The following is a 21,659-nucleotide window of genomic DNA, read 5'->3' as shown; positions in this document are numbered from 1 at the left end:
AAGTATAGCAGGGATTGTGGGGCTGGCGCGGGATAGGGCAGTGTTTCGTTCTGCTGTGCATGGGGTCGCTATGAGTCGGAAACGACTCAACGGCACTTAACAACAACAACAACAACAACTCTATGCTATGAGGTACCACCCGGCTAGTCTTTGGGTTATTTTCTACTTTCCTTTAGTTTACATTCTAACTAACAAAACTGAATGGCTAGCAGGTCCCCAAATGCATCATTTTGTTTTACATCTCTATGGCCTTTCCCTTTATCTAGAATACCCTTTCTTCCTTGCCACCAAGTGAACTCCAACTCCTCTTCTGAAACCTTGTTCAGTCATTTCCTCCTCTGTGAAGCTTTCTCTGATTTTCCTCTCCCTTCACTATGTTATCCTGGAAACTTATTTACACCTCAGTCATATTGTTGTTGTTGTTATGTGCCATCGAGTCAGACCCAACACATAGTGACCCTCCTTGGGTTTCCGAGGAAGTATCACTACGGAAGTAGATTGCCTCATCTTCTGAGGAGTGGCTGGTGGGTTTGAACTGTCAGCCTTCTGGTTAGCAGTCAAGTACCTTAGGCACTATGCTACCAGAGCTCCTACCTCAGTCATAGCAATTAAAATATTGGGCTGTAATTATATATTTATCTATTTGTGTCTTCCAAATATGCAGGGCAAGGACACTGGACTGAGCATGCAGAGTACTAGGTGAATATGTGAGGAATAAAGGGAGTGAAAGAAGGTTAAGACAAGGACTCCAAGTCTTTTTGGTCTCCTATCAGGAGTTTCATAAGGTTTTCAGTGAAATTCCTGATAGGAGACAAAACAACAAAAAACAAAAACCCACTGCCATTGAGTTGATTCTGACTCACAGTGACACTATAGGACAGAGCAGAACTGCCCTATAGGGTTTCCAGGGCTCTAAATCCTTATGGAAGCAGACCACCACATCTTTTTTCTGCAGAGTGGCTGATGATTCGAACCATGCACGTTTTAGTTGACACAACAGCTGCAATAATGGGCTCAAGTATAACAAGGATTGTGAGGATGGTACAGTTGGGGCAGTGTTTCATTCTGTTGTACATGGGGTTGCTATGAGTTGGAGTCAACTCGACAGCACCTAACAACAATAACTTCAGGAGTTAAAGTCTATTTCCTCTTACTTCAATTCCAGGCTGGCTTTGTGACTTGTTTTGCCCAATAGTAAGAGATGGAAGTGGATCTGTGTGGCCTTGCAAATTTGGCCTTTGCCCCCGAGATGTGATATTGCCCTGAGAATGCCACATAAAGAAGCCTATCTTACCTACTGGAGAATCAGAGGCAACAAAGAAGAGAACCAAAGCACCCCAGTCTCCCAGACATATGGTGAGGCCACCTTGGACTTTCCAGCCCAGCTGATCCTCCAGCTGAATGAGCTGTTTGCATGAGGAAACACCTAGTCAACCCACAGAATCATAAGAAATAATACATTGTTGTGTTAAGCCTCTAGATTTTGGAATAGTTTGTTATACATCAGTAGATAATTGGAAACAGGCCAACTAAACAGGCAATTACAATGTAAGGCGATAAGGACAATGATAGGAACACACAGGGGTCATAAGACAAGATAACTAATTCAGAAAGACTTCCTGGAGGAGGTGGTATTTGTGTAGGGTACAAAAAAAAAAAAAAAAAAAAATTCACTGCCATCGAGTTGATTCCGACTCATAGTGACCCCCTTTGGGTTTCTGAGGTGATAATTCTTTACAGAAGTAGATTGCTCAGTCTTCCTTCTGTGGAATGGCTGATGGGTTTGAACTACCAACCTTCTGGCTAGCAGTCATATGCCTTAGACACTACATCACCAGAGCTCCTTGGGTAGTATATTGAAGGATAAATAGAAATTTGGTGTGGTGGGGTAAAACAGTTCCATTAGAAGAAACAGCATGTGTGAAGACACAGAGGCCAGAAAGGAATGGTACATCCAAGGACTGGTTAGCATTTAGTGAGCAGAGCCCATATGATTCATAGAGGGAGGAATTAGAAGTAGAAGCTGGAAATATAGGTTAAATCTAAATTCAAGAAGGCCTTCATGCCATGCTAAGGACTTTGAACTTCATCTTGTAAAAAGTAACCTAATCTAATTTGCCTGTAAAAGGTGTACTTTAGGGTCTTAGACCAAGGTCTTATGTCTTAACCTGGGCTCCAAAGACCTCTAAAGGGTGCCAGGATGGGTTGTAGAGGTTTCTTAACCTCCTTAAGTTGTATGTAAAATGTGTGTGTATGGTCATATGTGTACTTTTTTTTTTTTTTTTTTTAAAGACACGAGGGTCAATAGCTTTCCTCGTATTCTTTAGAGAATAAATGAAATATTAACATTCTGGGGGTAGGAATGGAGGTCAGGGAGTTGAGGCAATTTTTGCTTGCTGGTTACTCTTTTCTGAGTTCAGAAGATGGTGAAGTTGAATGTTATGAATAAAGCAGGCAAGATGGGCCTCTGCAGGCAAGGCCCTGTCTATGCTTTCAGGGTAGAAATCTCTGGGACAGAGCTTTGCTCCTCTCTCAGTCCAGAACGCTCTAGAGTCATTTCTCCACCTCACACCAGGGGGGTCTGGGCCAGGGAAATGTCTCCCAGGAACTGGACTGGGCTCCCTTTCTCAAGCCAGTGTTCATATGAGCAGGGACCCCTCCACAGGGCCAGTGCTTTGGATTACACAGGCTGAGTCCTGGACCAAGGTGGGGCCAGTGAGGCTGATACCCAGCCTACTCAGCACATCACTCTCCACACTCTGCACTCTGATGACAGGTTGTGTCAGCTTAGGAGCAAGGGGTGCCCTTCTCTATCTTGCCTGCCCAGAGGGGATACCTTTCTCTAATTCCAACAGAGGCTTCATAGGTATTAGCAATGACCCTCTCTAGCTTGTCTTTCTGCATCAGATCAGGGCTTCTGAGCCAAGGCTGTTTTCCCCCTTTCACACTGGGGATCCCTGAGAAAGCCTTTCTCCATTTAGACATTCCTTGGAGCAGGGCTCCAAGGGCAAAGCTCTGTCTCTTCTCAGACAAAAGCTTCTGGGGGAAGTTCTGTCTCCTTCCTACCACATAGTTGGTGCATCTATAGCTAGGATGTTACCTTTAGGCCCCCTCCTGCTCTGATCTTTTAGGATTATGTGATTACTCATTGTCTGCCTGTCTATCTTGGTCTAATACCAGCATTTGCAAGGCTGAAGGGTAATTTGCTCCAGGGATCCGGGTTTTGAAGTCGGAGACTACAGGTGATTCTGGGCTATGTTTCTGGGTCCCCCATGAAACCAAACCCCACAGGCTACCTTTTGATGGATGGGGTGCTTCAGGGGTACTCAGAGCCCACCAGAGCCCAGGAGACCCTGACATCATTACCTCAAATCCATCTCTTTAAGGCCCATCCCTGACACCTGGGTCCTCTGGATTCAGTTAGGGGCTCTAGGCACAGAGGCAAGCATCTCCTCTTGCTCCCGAGGAAGGGGAGGAGTTAGCAGCACTAATTGCTCAACCCAGTGAGCTTACTTCTTATGCCCACCCACCACACCCTCCCTCCTCACCTGGTATCTGTCTGAATGGTGCAGGTCATCAGTGGCAGATGAATGTGGTGATGCTGTTGGAGACTCTCCTTCCCTCTTGATAGAAGTGGACAACAGGAGGGACTGGAAAAAGAAAAAGGACAGGTGTGGGCTCAGGCCCAAATGAGGCCTACAGTCAGTTCCCTTGAGTTCCCAGTCTTATGGAGCTTTTTGAGAGTGAGGCAGAGTGAAGGAGCGATCAAGGGACCACACTTGAGATTCGACAGACATGTGCTCTGGCCCTGGGAGGGTAGTTGTGGGAGGGGATGGACTGATTCTAGAGATAAGCAGAGGTCCTTGTAGTGGGGCAAGCTCTCTACAAGTGGAGGTGACACTTGTCACTCTGGTTCATTTCAGCCTTCATAAGCGACTTTAAGACTTCTAAATACAATGGCCTTTTTTCCAGCCTTCCCCTATATGACCCTCTACATTTTGAAACCTTAGTTGTGGTGTTGGTGAAGAATACTGAAAGTGCCACGGACTGCCAGAAGAACTAACAAATCTGTCTCAGAAGAAATGCAGCTGGAATGCTCCTTGGAAGCGAGAACGGCCAGGCTTTGTCTCACCTACTTTGGTCCTGTTGTCAGAAGGGACCATTCCCTGGAGAAGGATGTCTTGCGTGGTAAAGTAGAGAATCAGGGAAAAAGGAGAAGGCCCTCAATGAGATAGATTGACACAGTGGCTGCTATGATGGGCTCAGGTATAGCAAGGATTGTGAGGCTGGCACAGGACCAGGCAGTGTTTCGTTCTGTTGTGCAGATGGTGGCTGTGAGTTGGAGCCAACTCAATGGCACCTAACAACAACAACAGACCTCTGTGTAAGAATCTCTGGGTGGCACATACAGTTAAGTACTCAACTACTAACTGAAAAATTGGTGGCTTGAACCCATCCAGATATGCCTTGGAAAAAAGGCCTGGCAATGTGCAAAAGGTCACAGCCTTGCAGCCTTATGCAGTTCTACTCTGTATACATGGGGCTATCACAATATGTGTTGGAATCAACTTGATTGTAACTGGTTTGTTTGGTTTTCCTAGATCCCTGCTAGCCTAAGCTAGTCCCTGTCCTGGTGGAGTGGTACTCTCAGTGGGCTGCCACTCTGGATGTTTTGTTTTCCCATAGAAAGCAGAGACACTGGGACCCCCATGAAGGGTTGGGGGTGAAGTCACATGCCTGCCACCCTGACTGCCCCTAATACAGGCTGATGGCAGCCCTGCTGTGGAGACAGTAAACTAAATAGTATGTATGAGTTTCCCGCGTGTGGCCAGGGATGTACGCTGGGTCCATTTATCCCTGTGCTGCGGCAATGACCCTAGCAAAAACCCCAGCAAAACTAATCCCCCCGTGTCAATCCTGCATGGCCTCTTCTACATACGCCTGCAGTTTAGATTAATAAACTGTCTGCCTTAAATTGTGTGCGAGCACCACAATCCTAAATACCACATGGCACATTCGGCTCAAGAGCTAACTCTTGCCAAGGCCTGTGCAGCTGCAAACGGGGCAGGAGGCCTGGGAGCAATCCATACTTGCTCCCCCCACCACCTCCAGCCTGCACAGTACCAAGCCGGAAGCACACAATTCCCTGCGAGGCCTCCCCAGCCTCGAAAACCAAGCCAAATCGCCAGTGACAGCCCAAAGAAAGCAATTTGGGAAAGATGGAGCAGCCATTTATCCTCCATCTCCGACTGAGCCTTAGGATGTGACCCGCATGCGGTGGCCTTGCTGCACATCCTCAGGCAAGGGCCCTGGGAAAGGAGGGGCAGCTGCTGGGCTGGCAGGGTTCCCTGACTCACCCTAATCCAGGAGCCATCTGGGGAAGAGCTGGAGCAGGAAGGAGTCTGGAAAGGGCCTGGGGCAGGACTCCCTGCAACTTGAAGGCCCTTTTGTACCCACACAGGCCCAGTGGGAAACCTACAGGGTGACTCAGCCCCCAGATCAGAAAGGAGATGCTTTCAGGCACTATCCTTCTCCCTTGATCCCAAGGAAGATGAGGAGCAGGGGTAACAATGTAGGGCTACCCCTCACCCCCTGGCTCTTCCATCACATGAAGCCTGTGCTGTGCCTGTTCCTCCTCTCATTCTCACTGGTTAGAAACCCTGAGAGGCCTCCGCATTACACCTGGGGCAAGCGGAATAAAAAAAGGTCACTGGCGCTTTTTAAACATGGACCAAAAAGCAGTAAAATGTGTTTTGAAAAAAAAAATCCTGGCATTAAATCATGACTTTTTGCCTGGCTCTTCGCCTCATTAAAAGTGGCCTTTTGGAAGGTAAAATTATCATTGTAAGCGATAAGATCTTTAAGAAAATAATTCACGGCTTCTTCACCCTTTAATATGATAGCCGCCACCGGCTAATTTTTTTCTTAATGGCAACGAGGCCATCAATCTTGTCTAAAGCCCCCCTCCTTCTCCTCCCTCCCCCTTTCTTCCTGTCCTCTGTCTCTTGCTGGAAACTTCTACCTCCTACCTCTTCCACCCATGACCTACTTCCCTACAACCTAGGTCAAGGCAGAGGGTAGACCCTGAAGTGTTCAGTTTTGGGGATATGACTATGCATCCGCAAGTAGCTGGGCAAGTGCCCCTTGTCTCCGAGTGTGATTATCAATATGCCTGTGGGTGTGGCTGTAGGTCTGTGCATGTTTCAGACTTCCTGTGTTTGTATTCTGTCCTGCATCTGTGCATGTGAGGATATGGATGGTGTACAGCAGCATTTGTCCTTAGAACACAGGTCTCACTGGGGTCCAATTCCCCTACCCTGCCAGCCACGTTCAGGTGTCAGGTGTTAGTGGTTGTGGCAGCAGCCCTGGCAGCTTGTCCATGACATTCCTTAACCACAGTTATTAAATTCTGCAAGTGGGGCCAGACTCAGAGAATGTGGCTCCCCACAGTGCCTGGTACCCCTACCTTCTGCCTTTAGGTTGGGAGGGGCTTTGTCTTCTTGGAGGGACCTGCAGAGGAGCCTATAGTAATCCAAGGCTGAGCTGGGTTCTTTGCATCCTTCCTCTGCCCAGCTTGCTGCTCTTGAGTGATTTCCTGAATGAAGGTGCGAAGTCCATGCCTATCCTTTTTAAAGGTCTGCAGGGTGGTTGGGCCAACCATGAAGGTGATACTTGTCACTCTGGCTCCTTTTTCTAAAACTGCTCCCTGAGACCTCATCAGTGACTTTAAGACTTCAAGATACAATGGCCCCTTCTCCAACGTTCCCCTATTTAACCGCTGACCACTCCATATATTTTGAAAATTTTTTTTCCCCGTAAGAACTTGGATACCACGCTCTCCTGTGCCCCTCCTAATTCTCTGAGCATTCCTCCTCTGCCTCCTTTTCTGTCTTCTGTACCCTATCTTGCCTCTAAGTGCAGGAATCCCTGGTTCTCTTCTTGGCTTTTGTGGTAATCTCTATACACTCTCCCAAACTGATCTCATCCTTCCCTAAAGCTTCAACACTCACTCCTCATGCTCCTATGAAATGGGCTAGGAATTCCTGCCTTTACCAGTTGTTGTGGGAACATATATGAAAGGTGCCCCTCTCAGACTGTGGGTAGGAAGGGGGTATCCAGTGAGGGAAGGTTTAGTTGCTCTGCCCAGCTCCCCATGCTCAAAATCATCCCCTTTGGAGAAGCAGTGTCATCTGCCTCTTTGGCCACGAATGGGAGCTCTTGTCATTGCGCTAAGGCCTCTCTTGTCCCTTCCCTTGAGCAAACTGCTTGCCCTTCACTTTTCCTCTTTCCATTTATGCCTCCCAAGGCTTTCTCCCATAGTGTGTGATCAGAGGGGCAGACTGTCTCCCCAAATGAGCCCAGCATCCTCCCTGACTCCCTGATGCTGCAAGAAAAAGAATGCACACACACACACACACACATACACGTTTGGCTTCTAAGCCTCTGTGCTGTCTGTCTTGACCTGCTTTTCTGTATTTTTCTTCACCTTCTACAGCTCATCTTCCTCCTTGAAGTCTTCCCAGCCTCAGTGTTTGGGTCCCCCACACTCCCCAGATCCATCTTGGCTCTGACCCCCTTTCTGGCTAGAAGAGAAGGAAGCCATATGAGCATATGCTTGCTCTCACACACAGCCACACACACACTCTTAAACACACAGAGAAGCCCAAGGCCTCTGTCTGAAGTTCCAACCCTGGAGATGGTTGGGAATCCAGGAAGATCCTCCTATTTTTCAGGAAGAACCAGTTCTGGGTGGACCTACATGAGGATGGCCACAGGGAAAACACACAATTGACCACCTACCTTGGGGGTTCCTGGAGCCATGGCATCCTTCAGAAGGGAATTCTTGCTGCCAAGAAAGAAGAGAACAGGGTGACCATTCTACCTGCTGCTTGGGGCATGCAAGGGTAAAGCAACAAGAGGACCCCAAAGAGAGAAGGCATAGCCAGCCTAGCTCAGCCCAGCTCAGGCAAGCTCCATGCAGTCTATTTAAACCCAGCAGGCCCTGCCTCGCTCAGCCTCCATCAGGATCAAGGGCCAGGGGTGGTTCCTGGGAGGGGGCTATAGACACCAGGCATGGGAATCTCACTAACAGATCTCAGAAAAGGGGCTTTACCTGACTCCTGGTGTCAGGATTCTGCCTATCCTGCATGGCCCCTTCCCTCCACTCCCTGTCCCCAGCCTGCTCTTAACTCCTATGGGATTGGGGTGATGGAACTGACATGGCTCTTGTCAATTCTCCCTCCAACACGCTACAAACTGCGTTAGGCCAGGAATGATCTCCCCCTGATTCAATTTGTCAGCCCCAAGCCCTCCGGCATCGGGCACGGCGGGCGGGCAGGAGCTGGGCCCTGAAATATGGTGGGTGGCTTGGAGCAGGCGGGGGTGGGGGAGGGAGGTGATGGATGAGCTGTGGGGGAGGCGAGGACTGTGTTTAATAACAAAATTGGTATGCAAGGCCACATCCCGTGCTAAGCATGAGTGATCCAGAGCCACAAAGTATTACAAATCCCCGCTAAACAGATGCTGACAATGGAACAAGACGTATCAAATCAGATCCACTTCAGAAACATTAATATCCCTGTTCCTATCCCTCCCTCCCTGCTGCCCCTACTACACTCACCACATCTGCGCTCACACACACACACACACACACACACACAAATACATGCACATGGAGGAGGTGCTGGCTGTTACATGCACGTAGGGAGACAGCCCATTCACATAGGGTCCCCACACAGACACACAGACAGGGTGTACACATAGAGCATGCCACAGATAGATCCAGAAAGCATAAAAGTCACAGATACACATTCAAGACAGAATATATGGGTCACATATGGACACACAAAATGAATACACAGGGGTCATTCACAGATGCATGCAGCACGCACCACAGGGCCAGACACGGACACACCCAGTATGTAAGCAAAGGCACAGGTCAATTCAGATAAAGTAATGGTTCTCCACAGGGAGTGATTCTGCTCCCCAGGGGACATTTGGCAATGTCTGGAGGCAGTTTTAATTGTCACAGCTGAGGGAGAAGGGGTTGTTATTGGCATCTAATGGGTAGGGGCCAGGGATACTACAAAACATCCTACAGTGCACAGGACAGGCCCTCACAGCAAATAATTATCCAGCCCCAAATGTCAATAGTTCTGAGGTTGAGAAACCCCGGTTTAAAGACAGATACACATATATCCATAGACCCTCTATAATTCTGCCATGTCACAAAGATACATGTGGTCATGCCTGCAGGCTCAGACATGCATACAGATGTACAAGCACAGAGCTCTTATTCCCAGAGACATGTCCACAAAGACACATTGACAACAGTTACACAGATCTGGATGAGGATATGCTCAAGCTCATCCATCTGCAAAAACACATGCACAGCTACATACACCCACGTGCACTGGCACACACCCAGACAGGCATGCACCCCAAAATACATACGGGCACACACTCACACAGACAGACTCATGCATCACAGTGCAGAGGCCACAAGGCTCAGCAGCAGGGTGAGGCCAAGTCGGAGTGTAACAACAGGGCTGTCTGCCTCTCCGACTTACACAGTGGGGCCATCACAGACTAAGAAGGACAGCCAGATCAGGTTCTATTCAATTACATTTTGTTCATAAATGATCCTTGTATTCCTGCTCAGTGCCTGGCTCTGATTGAGGCACTGGGGTTATAGAGAGGATACTGAGATGCTCTTGAGGAGCTGTGAGTTGGTGAGTTCATTACTTTGATCATTTCTTCACTCCTTCTTCACTCAGTAAACAAGTTCTGATGTCCCCTTTGTGCTGGACGCTGGGCCTGGACCTACAGCTACAGAAATGAGGTATCTACTGTATAAGACTATTCTTGCCCCTCCCCTGGACTGGGGTATGAATATTATCGAAGTCAGGATCAGGTTGGAAGAGAAAAGGGAGGAATGAACAATTATTGTGCACCCATGTGACAAGCATGGGACTAGGCACTTTATATGTGCTACCTCATTTAATCTCCACAAAACCTATACAAAGTTGACTAAGACAGTTTGGGTGACATCTCTATGTTCATTCAGTCTGTGGAAGGGCTGAGATTTGAGTTCATGTCTGACTGAGTCCAAAGTGCTACCTTTTCACTGCCCATATTGCCTCCCTGAAGATACTCCGATTAGGAGAGAAGCTGGAGCTCTGAGTTGCCTTTTCTCTACCCACTTGTTGTATGACTTTCAGGAGGCCACCTGCCGCCTCTGGGCTTCAGTTGACTCTGCTGGTGAATAGAAATGAGGACACTGAGGGTTGGAATGTCCAGCACTAGCGTTGCCAATCTACTGGATCATTCCCTAGCAACCCTCTTCCCTTCCTCTCACACTGGACTGGTACTTCACCAGACTCCTTCCGTCTCTCTGAGCAAGGACCCCTACCCTACCTTTTTTCCAACAAACTGATCACCTCTAAGTTTGCTTGTTCCCCCTCCCCCACCACTTCAGAGGCTGAGGCATCTGGAGAAGGACCTGCCTTAGAGAGGAAAGGTCTGAGTCTGGGAGCTGCAGGCAGCCTGGCTCCCTCCCAGCCCATCAGCTCTGCCTTCGTCCCTCCCTGTTTCCACAGCCCACCCCCAATGATTTCCTCCCTTGCTCAGTCACTCGCTGCCTAGTGATCCATGGGTTTTAAATTATAACTGGGACCCAGGAAACGCGTTCCTAAGTACAATATTCATGGGCTGGGCTGACACTTTTAATTAAGGTGATTTACACTGAATTATCCTTGGAAATAAAGAAATGGTGCGCTGCTTGGGAATAAACCATCATCACCAGCCGCCTTTGTAACTTACACTTCGTTTTAATCTATTTGGGGAATTGTTTATCTAGTTCATTACCCAACCAAACACCGAGGCCAGCCTTAAATAAGGCTTAAGTGGGGGTGGGGGCACTGCCATCTACACACCCCACCTCTCCTCTAGAGTCACCCAGCCTCCCTTTGGCTTCTTCCAGCCCTTTGAAAGCACTGACCAGAGAGTTGGTTTCCCAGCCCAGAGGCCAGGTTTTGCAGTGGTTCAAAAGGTCTCTGAGTTAAGGTCCTGCCAAGCCAAGCCCCACTCTCAGCTTTGTGGAATCCTTCCTTTCTAGGTGGTAACTCCTATTGAGGGCCACAGAGAAGTTTGGGGACACCCCTATCTACCCTCTGATCCTCAGCTCCCAGCTATGTCCCTGACATGCTCACTCCTCACCCCACCACCAGTGCAGAGCCCCATCTGTTGTCTCCCCTTTCCCTCCCACTTTCCTAAGTCAGAAAGCTTCTTCTTCAAGTAATTAGCTAAGTCCTCTTGCTTCTTCAACTCCACCAAGTCTCTCAATATTCCCTCTTCTTTATTCCCACTGCTACTGCCACTGTCCCAGGTCAGCCTCATCATCTTTCCCCTGGACATTGTCCAACCTCCTCACTTGCCTCCCTACTTCCACTCTCTATTCTCAATCCATACCCAACACCGGTTTCCAGAATGATTCTGCTACAACTCAGCTCTCTCTGATCCAGCCTCATCCTGGCTCCTGAACCTGGCTCCCGGACATTCTGATTCCCCCCACTACATCTAAGACAACTCTCCACTGAAGGGCCTCCACGATCTATCCTTGCTCTAGTTGTGCCTGCGTGGCTCTAATTAGCCAAACACTGGGGTCTGTTGGAAATAGAGGGAGTGATGAGAGAGGGTGTGGGGAAAGTATATGTTGGTGTGTGTCTAAGTGTGGGTGGAGCCTCTAATCTGGAATGTAAAAGTGCTTTGAAAAGTCTAAGTGCTTTGCCATTGGAAATTCTGACTGTTCTTGCTTCTGTGTGTCCACGTGCCTAGGGGAATGTGCATCTACAGGAAAGTGATTGTTTCCAGCTGTGTGTACAACCACATCTATGTGTGTTAGAATGGGTGTGTGCATACTCATCCGTGTATTGTGGGTATATTTGTCCATGCTTGTGTCTGTGAAAAGCCAGCCAGCCCTAGCTTGGGAGCTGGAAGGTCCCTGTGAGAGATAGGGTGTGTCAGAAATAGCAGCTTGTTCTTTCTGCTCTTTGGCAGAGAAAGACAGAACACCAGGTCCACCCTGGGGCGCTCCTCTGGTAGCACCTATGTGGGAGGGAGGGATGGTCCTGGGTGATGTAGGGGCACCCTGGCAGCAGCATCTACAAAGCTGGCTGAGCTGAGAGAGGAGCAGGGTGGGAAAGAAGGCAGGGGCAGAGTTAGAGAGGAGAGGGGAGTGCTAAAGAGGAAGGGAGTAGAGAGGAGAACGGGGGAGCTAGAAAGGAAGCTTTGCCACCTACCATGGATGGAGGATGCCCTCATTTGGACTCTGCTTGAACTCTCTTTGGAGGCTGCCCTCCCGCAGGGCTCAGTTTTCCCATCTGTAAAATGGCTGCTCTAGAGTCCCTCTCAGCTCCCAGGCTCACAGTGGGGAGTGGGAAAAGGGAGGGAGGGGGGCATCAGGAGCTCCAGGTGCCTTATCTTCCTCAACCTCCCTTGCTCTCCTTCTGCCTCCCAGAAAGGGGGCAGGGAAGGGGCAAGGGCAAGCCAGGCAGGGGCCCTCCCCGCGCTGCCCACCCACCCACGCGGTCGGCAGGCCGGCCCATCAGCCCGGAGGGAGCTGACATGCTCCTTGGGAATTTATCACGCACCCAATTACAATGTTAATTGGCAAGTTCCTGAAATCAATTAATTCGCAAATTTTTTCCAATTAAAAATCCAGATAAATCACGAGGGCGGCGGCAGGCTGGTCCAGCCCGCAGTCCGGTGGACGAGCGGCCGCAGGGAGGGGAGGGCGGCGAGGCGAGGCGAGGGGAGGGGGCGGCGGGCGCGGCTGCCCTTGAACGCCTTTGCCGGCCGGTCCGACTGTCAGCGCGCCGGGCGCGGCGGGGCCCGAGACAGATAAAACCATCGACCCGTCGCCGCCAGCGCTTCGGCTTTATCGATCCGACGGGAATTTCACTTGCTGTGCAGATCCCGCTGTCCGGCTGTCAGACACCGGTTTGGTGGTGGTGGTGGTGGGGGCGTGCCGGGGCGCAGGGCGTGCACATGTGAGGGGGAGTGGGGCATGGGTGTACGGAATGCTGGGCTGGGCCCGGACGTGAGAGGCACGAAGTGGGGGACGCAAGAGAGGGGCGTGGAGCAGATGTAGGGGTTCTGGGTAGGGAAGTGGGCGTTGCAGGGACAAAGATGTGAGAGTGGGGGATGCTCTGAGAGGATGTGGGGGATGAAAGATGGGTGCAGGTGCAGATGAAGCAAGGCTACAGCGAGTGGGTGTCCTGGGTAGTGCAGGTGTGGGGCAATAGGGACTAGGCTGAGGGGGCAGAAGGTGAGCTCCCCAACCTCCATTCTCTAGATCCTTAGGGGCCGCATCTCTGCTCAAACCTCCACCTCTGCTCCTCTTCTCCAATCCTTTTGAAGGGAAGTCCTCCATTGGGATAAATTAAACAAAAACCCTCCTGGGCTGGGAGAGTCAAGGTATGGAAGTCAATTAAATAAAGGTGCTTGCTTCACTCTGCTTCTGCCTGGGTAATCCCAGACCAGGTGAGCAGGAAAAGGCTGCAAGTGAGCGTGAGCAGTGGAGTTTGAAAATTTTCTTTACCACTTACTAGTTGTGCACCCTTAAGGAAGTCATTTAACCCCTCTGTACCTCAGTTTCCTCATCTGTAAAATGGCAGTGGTAATTATTACCTATCTCAGAGAGTTGTGAAGATTAAATAAATCAATGCAATGTAAAGTACTTGGCACAAAGTGAGGGCTCAGCAAGAATTGTTATTATAAGCATTAGTGTAGCCTACTGTGGTAGTTTTAAAGTATGCCAACAAATTCTTTGAGGCTCCTCCCTTCAAGAGATAGGGCATAATTCTCTCTTGAGTGTAGGCTAGATTTGGTGACTTGCTTGATACCAAAGCCAGATAAAGACACCGCGAGAAAAGAAAACTACAGATCAATATCCCTTATGAATATAGACACAAAATCCTCAACAAAATAGTAGGAAACAGAATCCAACGCCATATTAAAACCATATTAAAAGGATTAGACCTATGACCAAGTGGGATTTATCCCAGGAATGCAACGGTGGTTCAGTCACTGTCATATACCACATTAATAGAACAATGTTCCCCACAAAAAACACATGATCATGTTGATGCAGAAAAGGCATACAACAAAATCCAATACGCTTTCATGAAAAAAAAGCAAAAACAAAAACAAAAATCATACTAGGAATAGAAGGGAAATTCCTCAACATGACAAAGGACATTTATTAAAAAAAAAAAAAACCTCACAGTGAACAAACTCAACGGTGAAAGACTGAAGGCTTTCCTTCTAAGATCAGGAACTAGACAAGGATGTGCTTTCATCACTGCTGTACAAAATTGCACTGAACATTCTAGCCAGAGCAATCAGGCAAGAAAAAAAAATTAAAGGCTATGAATTGGAAAGGAAAAAGTAAAACTTTATTTGCAGATGATAGATTCCTGTATATAGAAAGTCCTAAGGAATTCACAAGAAAGCTACTAGAGCTGATAAATGAATTCAGTGAAGTTGCAAGGTATAAATAAGATCAATGTGCAAAAATCAGTTCTGTTTCTATACATCAGCAATGAACAATCAGAAAAGGAAATTTACAAAACAATTCCATCTGTAATATCATCTAAGGGAATAAAATAGCTTAAAAAAAAAAAAAAGGAAAAAATAAAACAAGGGGCATTGGTAGGAAAACTGGTGGCATTTTTATACTCCATAGATTATTTAGTAGTGTTATGCCACTGTTCAAGTCCAAGTTTCGGTAACTGTACTGAGGTTACACAAGATGTTGACATTAGGGGAAGATGGGAGAAGGATGTATGGGAACTGTGTAACGTTTTTATAATTTTTCTATAAATCTAAGATTGTTTCAAGACCAAAAGTTATTTAAAAAGCTGGAGGAAAAAAGGACATTGTATCTTCCTCCTTATATTCTCTCACTTGCTCTGGGGAAAATAAGCAGCCATGTCATGGGGACACTCAGGTAGCCCCATGGAGAGACCCATGTGGTGAGGAATTGAGGTCCCCTGCCAACAGCCCTGTGAGTGAACCATCACGGAAATGGATTCTCAGGTCCTAGTCAAGGCTTCAGATAACTGCAACCTTGGCTGACATCTTGACTGCAACCTCATGAGAGATCCTGAGGCAGAACCACCCAACTAAGCTGCTCTTGAATTGATGACACACAGAAACTGTGAGATAATAAATGTTTTAAGCCACTAAGCTTTGGGGTAATTTGTAACACAGCAATAGATAACTAATATATCTGCCTTCAAAATTCAGCTCAGGGCTGATAAGGGACAAGGTTATAGTCACTTCTTGGCCACAGCCAGGTACCCAAAGGGAGCAAATAGTTGGACCTGTGGGCTCAGGACCATAGTCTCAGGGGGACATCAAGCTCAATTGGCATAACATACACAAAAACATTGCTCCACATCCTACTTTGGTGAATAGCCACTAGGATCTTAAAAGCTTGCAAGCAGACATCTAGATGCAACAATGGGTCTCTCCTTATCCAGAGCAAAGAAGAATGAAGAAAACCAAAGATGCATGGAAACAATTAGTCCAAGTGACTGGTACACCATGCAATCCTCAGCCTATACGACCATGAGACCAGTGGTGCCTGGCTACCACTGTCAACCATTTGGAGGGGGATCTATGTAGGAGATCCTGGATAGAGTGGGAGAACAATGTGGAACAAAAATCAAAATTATTAAAAAAAAAAAAAAGTGGGGGGTGGGGACCAGGTTTGTTGGTCTGATAGAGCCTGGTGGAACCCCTGAGACTATAGCCCCTAGCTGCCCTTCACGTCTTGCCAGCTGAGGCCTCAGATATCATGGAACAGATGTGGCCCCATCTGAAATCCTGACTCTACAGAGTCCATGAGCATAATAAAATGGTAATTTCTTGCACCCCTTCTCTGTTCCCTTCAATAACCTGATTCCTCCACCAGGCCCTTGAGGAGCTGAGCCCAGCCCTTCAGGTGGTAGCAAGGGAGAGAGGGCTGGGGGTGGGGTGAGGTGGGACAGTGGGGAACAGTTCTGAATGCATTCTCAAAGCATCACCTTCCAAAAAAGAAGTAGTGCTCGCTCCCCTGGAGAACAACCCCATATTGAACTTCTGATGGGGCTGCCAAGCTCAGGACCTGCTTCTTTCACCCCACCCTTGGTTCAGCATGGTGGTACATAGCCTCTGGCCATGGCTCATTCCTTTTCCAGCCTCTCTTTTGCTCTTTGGAGGCTGAGACCTAAGGGCTCACCCTCCTCCCATCACCAAAAATAGAGCAAGAATAGAAAAGTGCATTATTCAGCTGGAGGATCCGAGGTGGGTCCTCAGGAGGAACTGAGGAAGAAAACAGAGTGGAGAATGGCATCAATGTGAAGTCTTCTACCTAAAGGTTGGGTGTGGGCCAGATAGCTGCCTCTGGGACCTGTTAGGTGGCTTACCTGGCAGGAAGTTGAGCCAGTTGTTCCAGTTCCTGTTCCATATGTTCCTGCAACTCGCTGGGCCTCAGCAGGACCTGGCAGATGGGGCAAATGGGGGCCTGGCTGTCAAACAATGCTGCTGCCTTCTTCTTACCTGGTGAGGGGAGAACAGACAGACAAATAAACTGGGCTAGTCTGTGGAGGGAAACCCAATGTCTCAATCTTCTCACCTAATCCTGCTGCCACCCTCAATGGTTTCTACGCCTACAGGAGGGATGAGCAAGAGCATCTGAGTCCCTGAGCATCATTCTTCTTTGCAGCTCCAGAAGCTGTGGCCAGGAAAGGTGCCTCCTTAGCTAGTGGCCCCTCTTGGAAATCTATCAGGACAAAATCAATGCTCTGTGCAATCAAACCTTGATCACTTAATTTTACATGTGTTAATAAAGAATCCCTTGGTTTAATCATACCATCACCCAGAATATTCAGTGCCTCCTCTGTCTCGCCTTTCCTCACTGCTGGAGAAGAAAGAAAAGAGAGAGAAAGGGCACTCATTCTTGCAATTATGCAACAAACATTCCCTGATGTCTGCTCTGAACCAGGCCCAGTGCAGAGAAGTGGAGGCACAGAATGGAATCAGATTGAGGTCCTCACAGTGAATTCTTTCATCACTTTCCCCCAGGGTTTTATCCTCAGCCTCTTTCTTTCTCACCCTGCATGCTGGATGATCTGGTTAATTCTTAGACCCCTAACTCCCACCTGTGCCCTATTGACTTCAGTGACTATAGAATCTCTACCTTAACCCCAGCTCCCACCTCTATTCTCCAGACCCTTATATCCAAATGTCTAATGGGCATCAATAAGGAGCTCTGGTGGCATGGTGCCTAAGGCATTTGACGGCTAACCAGAGGTTGGCAGTTCAAACCCACCAGCTGCTCTGTGGAAGGAAGATGGGGCAATCTACTTCCGTAAAGATTTATTACCTTGGAGACCCAAAGGGGGTTGCTATGAGTCAGAATTGACTCAATGGCAGTGAGTTTGGTTGGGTTTTTTGGTTAATGGACATCAATGCCTATATGTCCCACAGAATTCTGAAACTCAACAATTCAAAATTGAATTCAACTTCTTCACCCCTTACAAAACTGCTCTTTCTTTAGCAGTGCCCAACTCAGTTAATGATAGGTTCATTCATCTAGTTCCCCAAGCCAGAAACCTTAGCTTCACCCTAGGCTCCTTCCTTTGCCTCATCACTCCTCCCATATTCACCACCCCCTGCTCATTCATTGAACCACCAAGTCACATTCACTGTGTTCTTAAATATTCGTGTATTCTATATTCTCCCTGTTCAGATCTCATTGCTTCTTATTTGGATAACCTCATTGGCATCTTGTGAGTCTCCCTGATTCTGAATGCTTCCCCTCCAAAATTGTGTAGCCCTAATACGTGAGCATATGTGAGTGTAGTGCTCTACTGTGCTGGTTGGGGGCCAGCTAGGAACCTGAACTTTATTTCCAACTCTGTCATTAATGGTACCCAGAACATTCTATGAGAGGTTAAGGAGCCCTATTCATCTAAAAACATCCATGTCTATCCATCGACATTCTGACAGACATTCTGACTATAGAAAGGAGTTCTTTAGATTGGGCTCAGATCTTCCTCCCTGCTTCTTCGCACTGGTGCCTGCAGAGGGTCAAAGTTAACTTTTAGAGACATAAAGGCTATGCAGTGATGACCAAGCTGTTTGCCTGCGCAGTGTTGCCAGATTAAACAGAGGATGCCCAGTTAAATTTGAATCTCTGATAAACAATGAATACATTTTTAGTATATTCCATGTATTGCATGGGACATACTTATACTAAAACTACTCATAGTTTATCTGAAATTAAAATTTAACTGGGTGTCTTGGATTTTTATTTGCTGAATCTAACAGCCTAGGCCTGAGGGAACTCCCAGTTCAGGTTGAGCACAAGACTGCACCGCCCTTTGACCAAAGACTGAGGATGATCATGACTCTCCTGGATATCCAGATTAAACTCATCTAGAGCCCAAAGGAGGGAGCAAATCATTCTGAGTGTGTGTTTTGGGGAATGGCAAAAAAGAGAAAGCTTAACCAAAGAAGCGAAATTTAAGTTGTGTCTTAGAAGTGTGCCAGGCAGAGAATGGGCAGGAAAGAATGAATGAATGTGTAAATGTGCTGTGAGTTCCCCATAGGCAGGAACCATTTCTTACCCATCTTTGTGTCCATTGATTGATAGACACAATTGATAACAGGCCTCCTGGTATAGACTGGACGCTCAATGATGAAGCAAAAGAGGAAAAGAGAAAGGAAAGGAGGAAGAGAAAGAGATGAGAGGATGAAGAGCAAATTGTTTTAGAACCCTTACAGAACTGGGATATTAGGTGTGGAGCTTTGTGAGTGCCAGAGTGGGGTAGGTATGGCTCCAACCTGTGTAACTTGGTCTCTGAGGAGGGGAATGGGCTGTACTGATCATGTGCTTGGTTCTGCCTTGGTGGCTGGGCCTCAGATGCTCAGGGGACAGCTGGAAGTTACCTTTGAGTAAAAGAAGCAGATAAGCCCTGATCTGATCCTAAATTCACTCACTCAGAGAATCTCAGAAATGAATGAGACATTCTTCAGGCCACTCTTTTTATTTTACAGATGAGGAACTGAGGCTCACAAATAGTCAGGGATCCCTGTACTTGGCTTCTTTTGGTTATTCATTCAACAAATATTTATTAAACAATGATTCTATGTCAGGTATTATTCGAGGAGAAACCGGAGTTCAGAGATAAAACACATTCTTGATTTCTAGGAGGTCATAAACTAGTGGGAGAGCCAAAAAGGAAGTCGGTGATTCCAGTTAGTGTAGCCCTGGTCAGGGATATGAGAGAGACATGAACAGGCACTGCGGGAACTATGGGAGGTCAGGAAGGGGCCAAAGGGTTTGTAGGATCCATGGGGGAAGTGATGCTCCAACGAAGGGATGAGGATGAGTATGGGAAAGTTGACAAGGCTGTCAAAACAGGTTATTGAGGCAGGGTCTAGGGTATGAGGGGGAAGTCGTAAGAGAGGAGACTGAAGAAAGGAGGACTCAGGGCCTGGGGTCTGAGCTGAGATGGAAATAGCAGATTTTCAGCTCCCTTTAGCCTGGGTCACCAACTCTGGTTCTTGGGACTTCCTTGAGCTCAGATTCTCCCCTCTGAGCCGAGGCTCCAGGAATGAATATTTCCATATTCTTATTTTCAGTTCATCTGTTTTGCTGCCAAGGGATCTTCTACTTCTCTGAGTTTGGCCTCAGTTTCCCTTTCAGGACACTAGGCGCTCTTCCTGGCTCCCAGCATCAGGAATACCATTGTCAGGGATCAGGAGAGGGACCCCACAGCCTATGCCCTCCACCCTGACTCATTTTCTCAGGGACTAGAGTGGCAGGTGTCAGCAGGGCTGTGGTCCCCCTGCTTCCCCTCCCCCGCTGTGTTCCCTATAATTTTATATTGAGACCTGTGGTCATGACGTGGGTTTTACTGCACTAACGACATGGCCTGCCCAGGTTTAATGATAAAATCCATACTCTGGCCCTGGGCCTGTTCCTCGTTTGCATAATTCCCAGAATACAGCTCCCTGAAGCTTTTGACCTGGGCCATTACAGTGGTCATAAAACGGGCCATAAAACTGCTGGGGATGGCCAAGAGGAGGGGGCTTTAGTCTTGCTGGGGTGGGAATGAAGCCCTCAACCCCCTACTCTTCCTAGGCCTGGGAGGAGGCATCTTTTGGCTCTTCCTTTCCACAATCCCCAGTATGTAGAACTTCATCTCTGGAGAGGCCTTCATTTCTGGAGAGGCTTCCAGAAATCCTTAGGCCCACTGCCCATCTGATGCAGGAATCCCTGCTCCAACATGGCTGCCAGCATAACAGGTAGGCAGACAGAGGCCACCAGAGGCAGGCTGTCAGAAAGCATCTTCTCCTTGAACATTCTCCACTCCCATCCACCCCCACAGCTGGCCAAGTCCTTTTGCCACAGGTGGGTCTGGGTCATGGAAGCCTAGGTTGAATCCTGGCCCAGCTCCCTTGGGAGGTCAGAAACCAGACTGAACAGCATAGTGGGGAGACGACGAAGCACGAGGGGATGGGGACAGGGACTGGGACGGGCTGTCAGTGCTAAAGATGATGAATGGGGAGGTGAGGCGGGAGGCCCAGTGTTATCGGCGGTGGATGGCGGGCGCGGGCGCACGCCGCTCCTGCTAATCCCCGGGCGCTGCCTCAGCCCTTGCACTGATAACGAGGAAATGGGACTGACAACAATTTTTAGCTGAGAGATTCTTCACCAAAATGCCAGGCGGCCGGAGGTCTGACAGCGCCTGATTGAGTGTGTGAGTGTGTGGGGGGAAGGCCCGCAGCCCCCTCCCCTCCCATGCAAAGATGGATCGCTCATTCCGCCTCCCGTCCACATTCATTACCGCACCTCCCTCCCTGCCACCCTTAGCAGTCGCCGTCTGCCACCTCCGCTTCTCTGCCTGAGCAGGTATCACCAGATGCAGGAGGAGAACAGCGAAGGGACGGGGCCCTGACTCTAACCTCTGCCTTACACAAGGCGACTCAAGCTCAAGGAGCCGAGAGGAGACTGTACAAAGTCAGAGACAGAGTCAAGAGACCTGAAATCAAGTTCTAGCCTCAAGCCCCCAAAACACGTGATCGCTAGAGGGACCCGTTCCTGTTCTGAGCTGCTAGAACACCTTCCCTACCAGAAAACAGTTAGGGTCCAACAGGAAGTGGCCGACTGTACGCTGAGAAGAGGGTTAGGCATGCTGAGTGGAGAGGTGAAGTGGAGTCAAAGCAGTCCTCACCCCCGACTGGGCCAAACTCCAGGCAGTTCAGCCCTCCAGCTTCGGAACAAGGCCTCAGGTACCTCTCTGATTAGCCCTCTGCTGCCCCCCTCTGTTGGGAATTGCTGACCACTGGGAACAGCCTGACTCAGGCAACTCAAGGGCCCGCTCAGGCTGCTCCATCTTTTCTGCCATCTTCAGTAGCAAAGCCTGGTGGACACAAGGAAGATGAGGGGTTCATTCAAAGAGAAAGCCCTCCCCTCACTAACCCACCTCTGGCCCTGCAGCTTCTACCATGTAATTGCCTCTCTGGTTTGGCCTGTTGGGTTTGTCCCAGTTATTGTTTGTGAGTTCCATTCTTGCATCTCTGCTTGTCTGAGCAGCAAACCC

At 48.5% G+C, this 21,659-nt stretch overlaps 1 protein-coding gene across 1 annotated transcript in view; it reads right to left on the bottom strand.

The window, feature by feature from the left end:
* The window catches only part of RNF220 (ring finger protein 220), a 347,542-nt gene that overhangs the window by 24,473 nt on the left and 301,410 nt on the right, over positions 1-21,659 (bottom strand). Inside the window, exons 2-4 of the mRNA XM_007953081.2 lie at positions 16,473-16,605; positions 7,801-7,846; positions 3,549-3,650 (exon numbers count right to left, since the gene is read on the bottom strand). Of these exons, the coding sequence (XP_007951272.1) occupies positions 3,549-3,650; positions 7,801-7,846; positions 16,473-16,605 (281 nt within the window). The remainder of the gene's footprint in view (positions 1-3,548; positions 3,651-7,800; positions 7,847-16,472; positions 16,606-21,659) is intronic.

The sequence above is a fragment of the Orycteropus afer genome, unplaced genomic scaffold (assembly GCF_000298275.1).
Source record: "Orycteropus afer afer isolate SDZICR_OR568_19922 unplaced genomic scaffold, OryAfe1.0 scaffold00370, whole genome shotgun sequence".
In the NCBI taxonomy this organism is placed as follows: domain Eukaryota; kingdom Metazoa; phylum Chordata; class Mammalia; order Tubulidentata; family Orycteropodidae; genus Orycteropus; species Orycteropus afer.
This window is presented reverse-complemented; position numbering and strand designations above follow the sequence as displayed.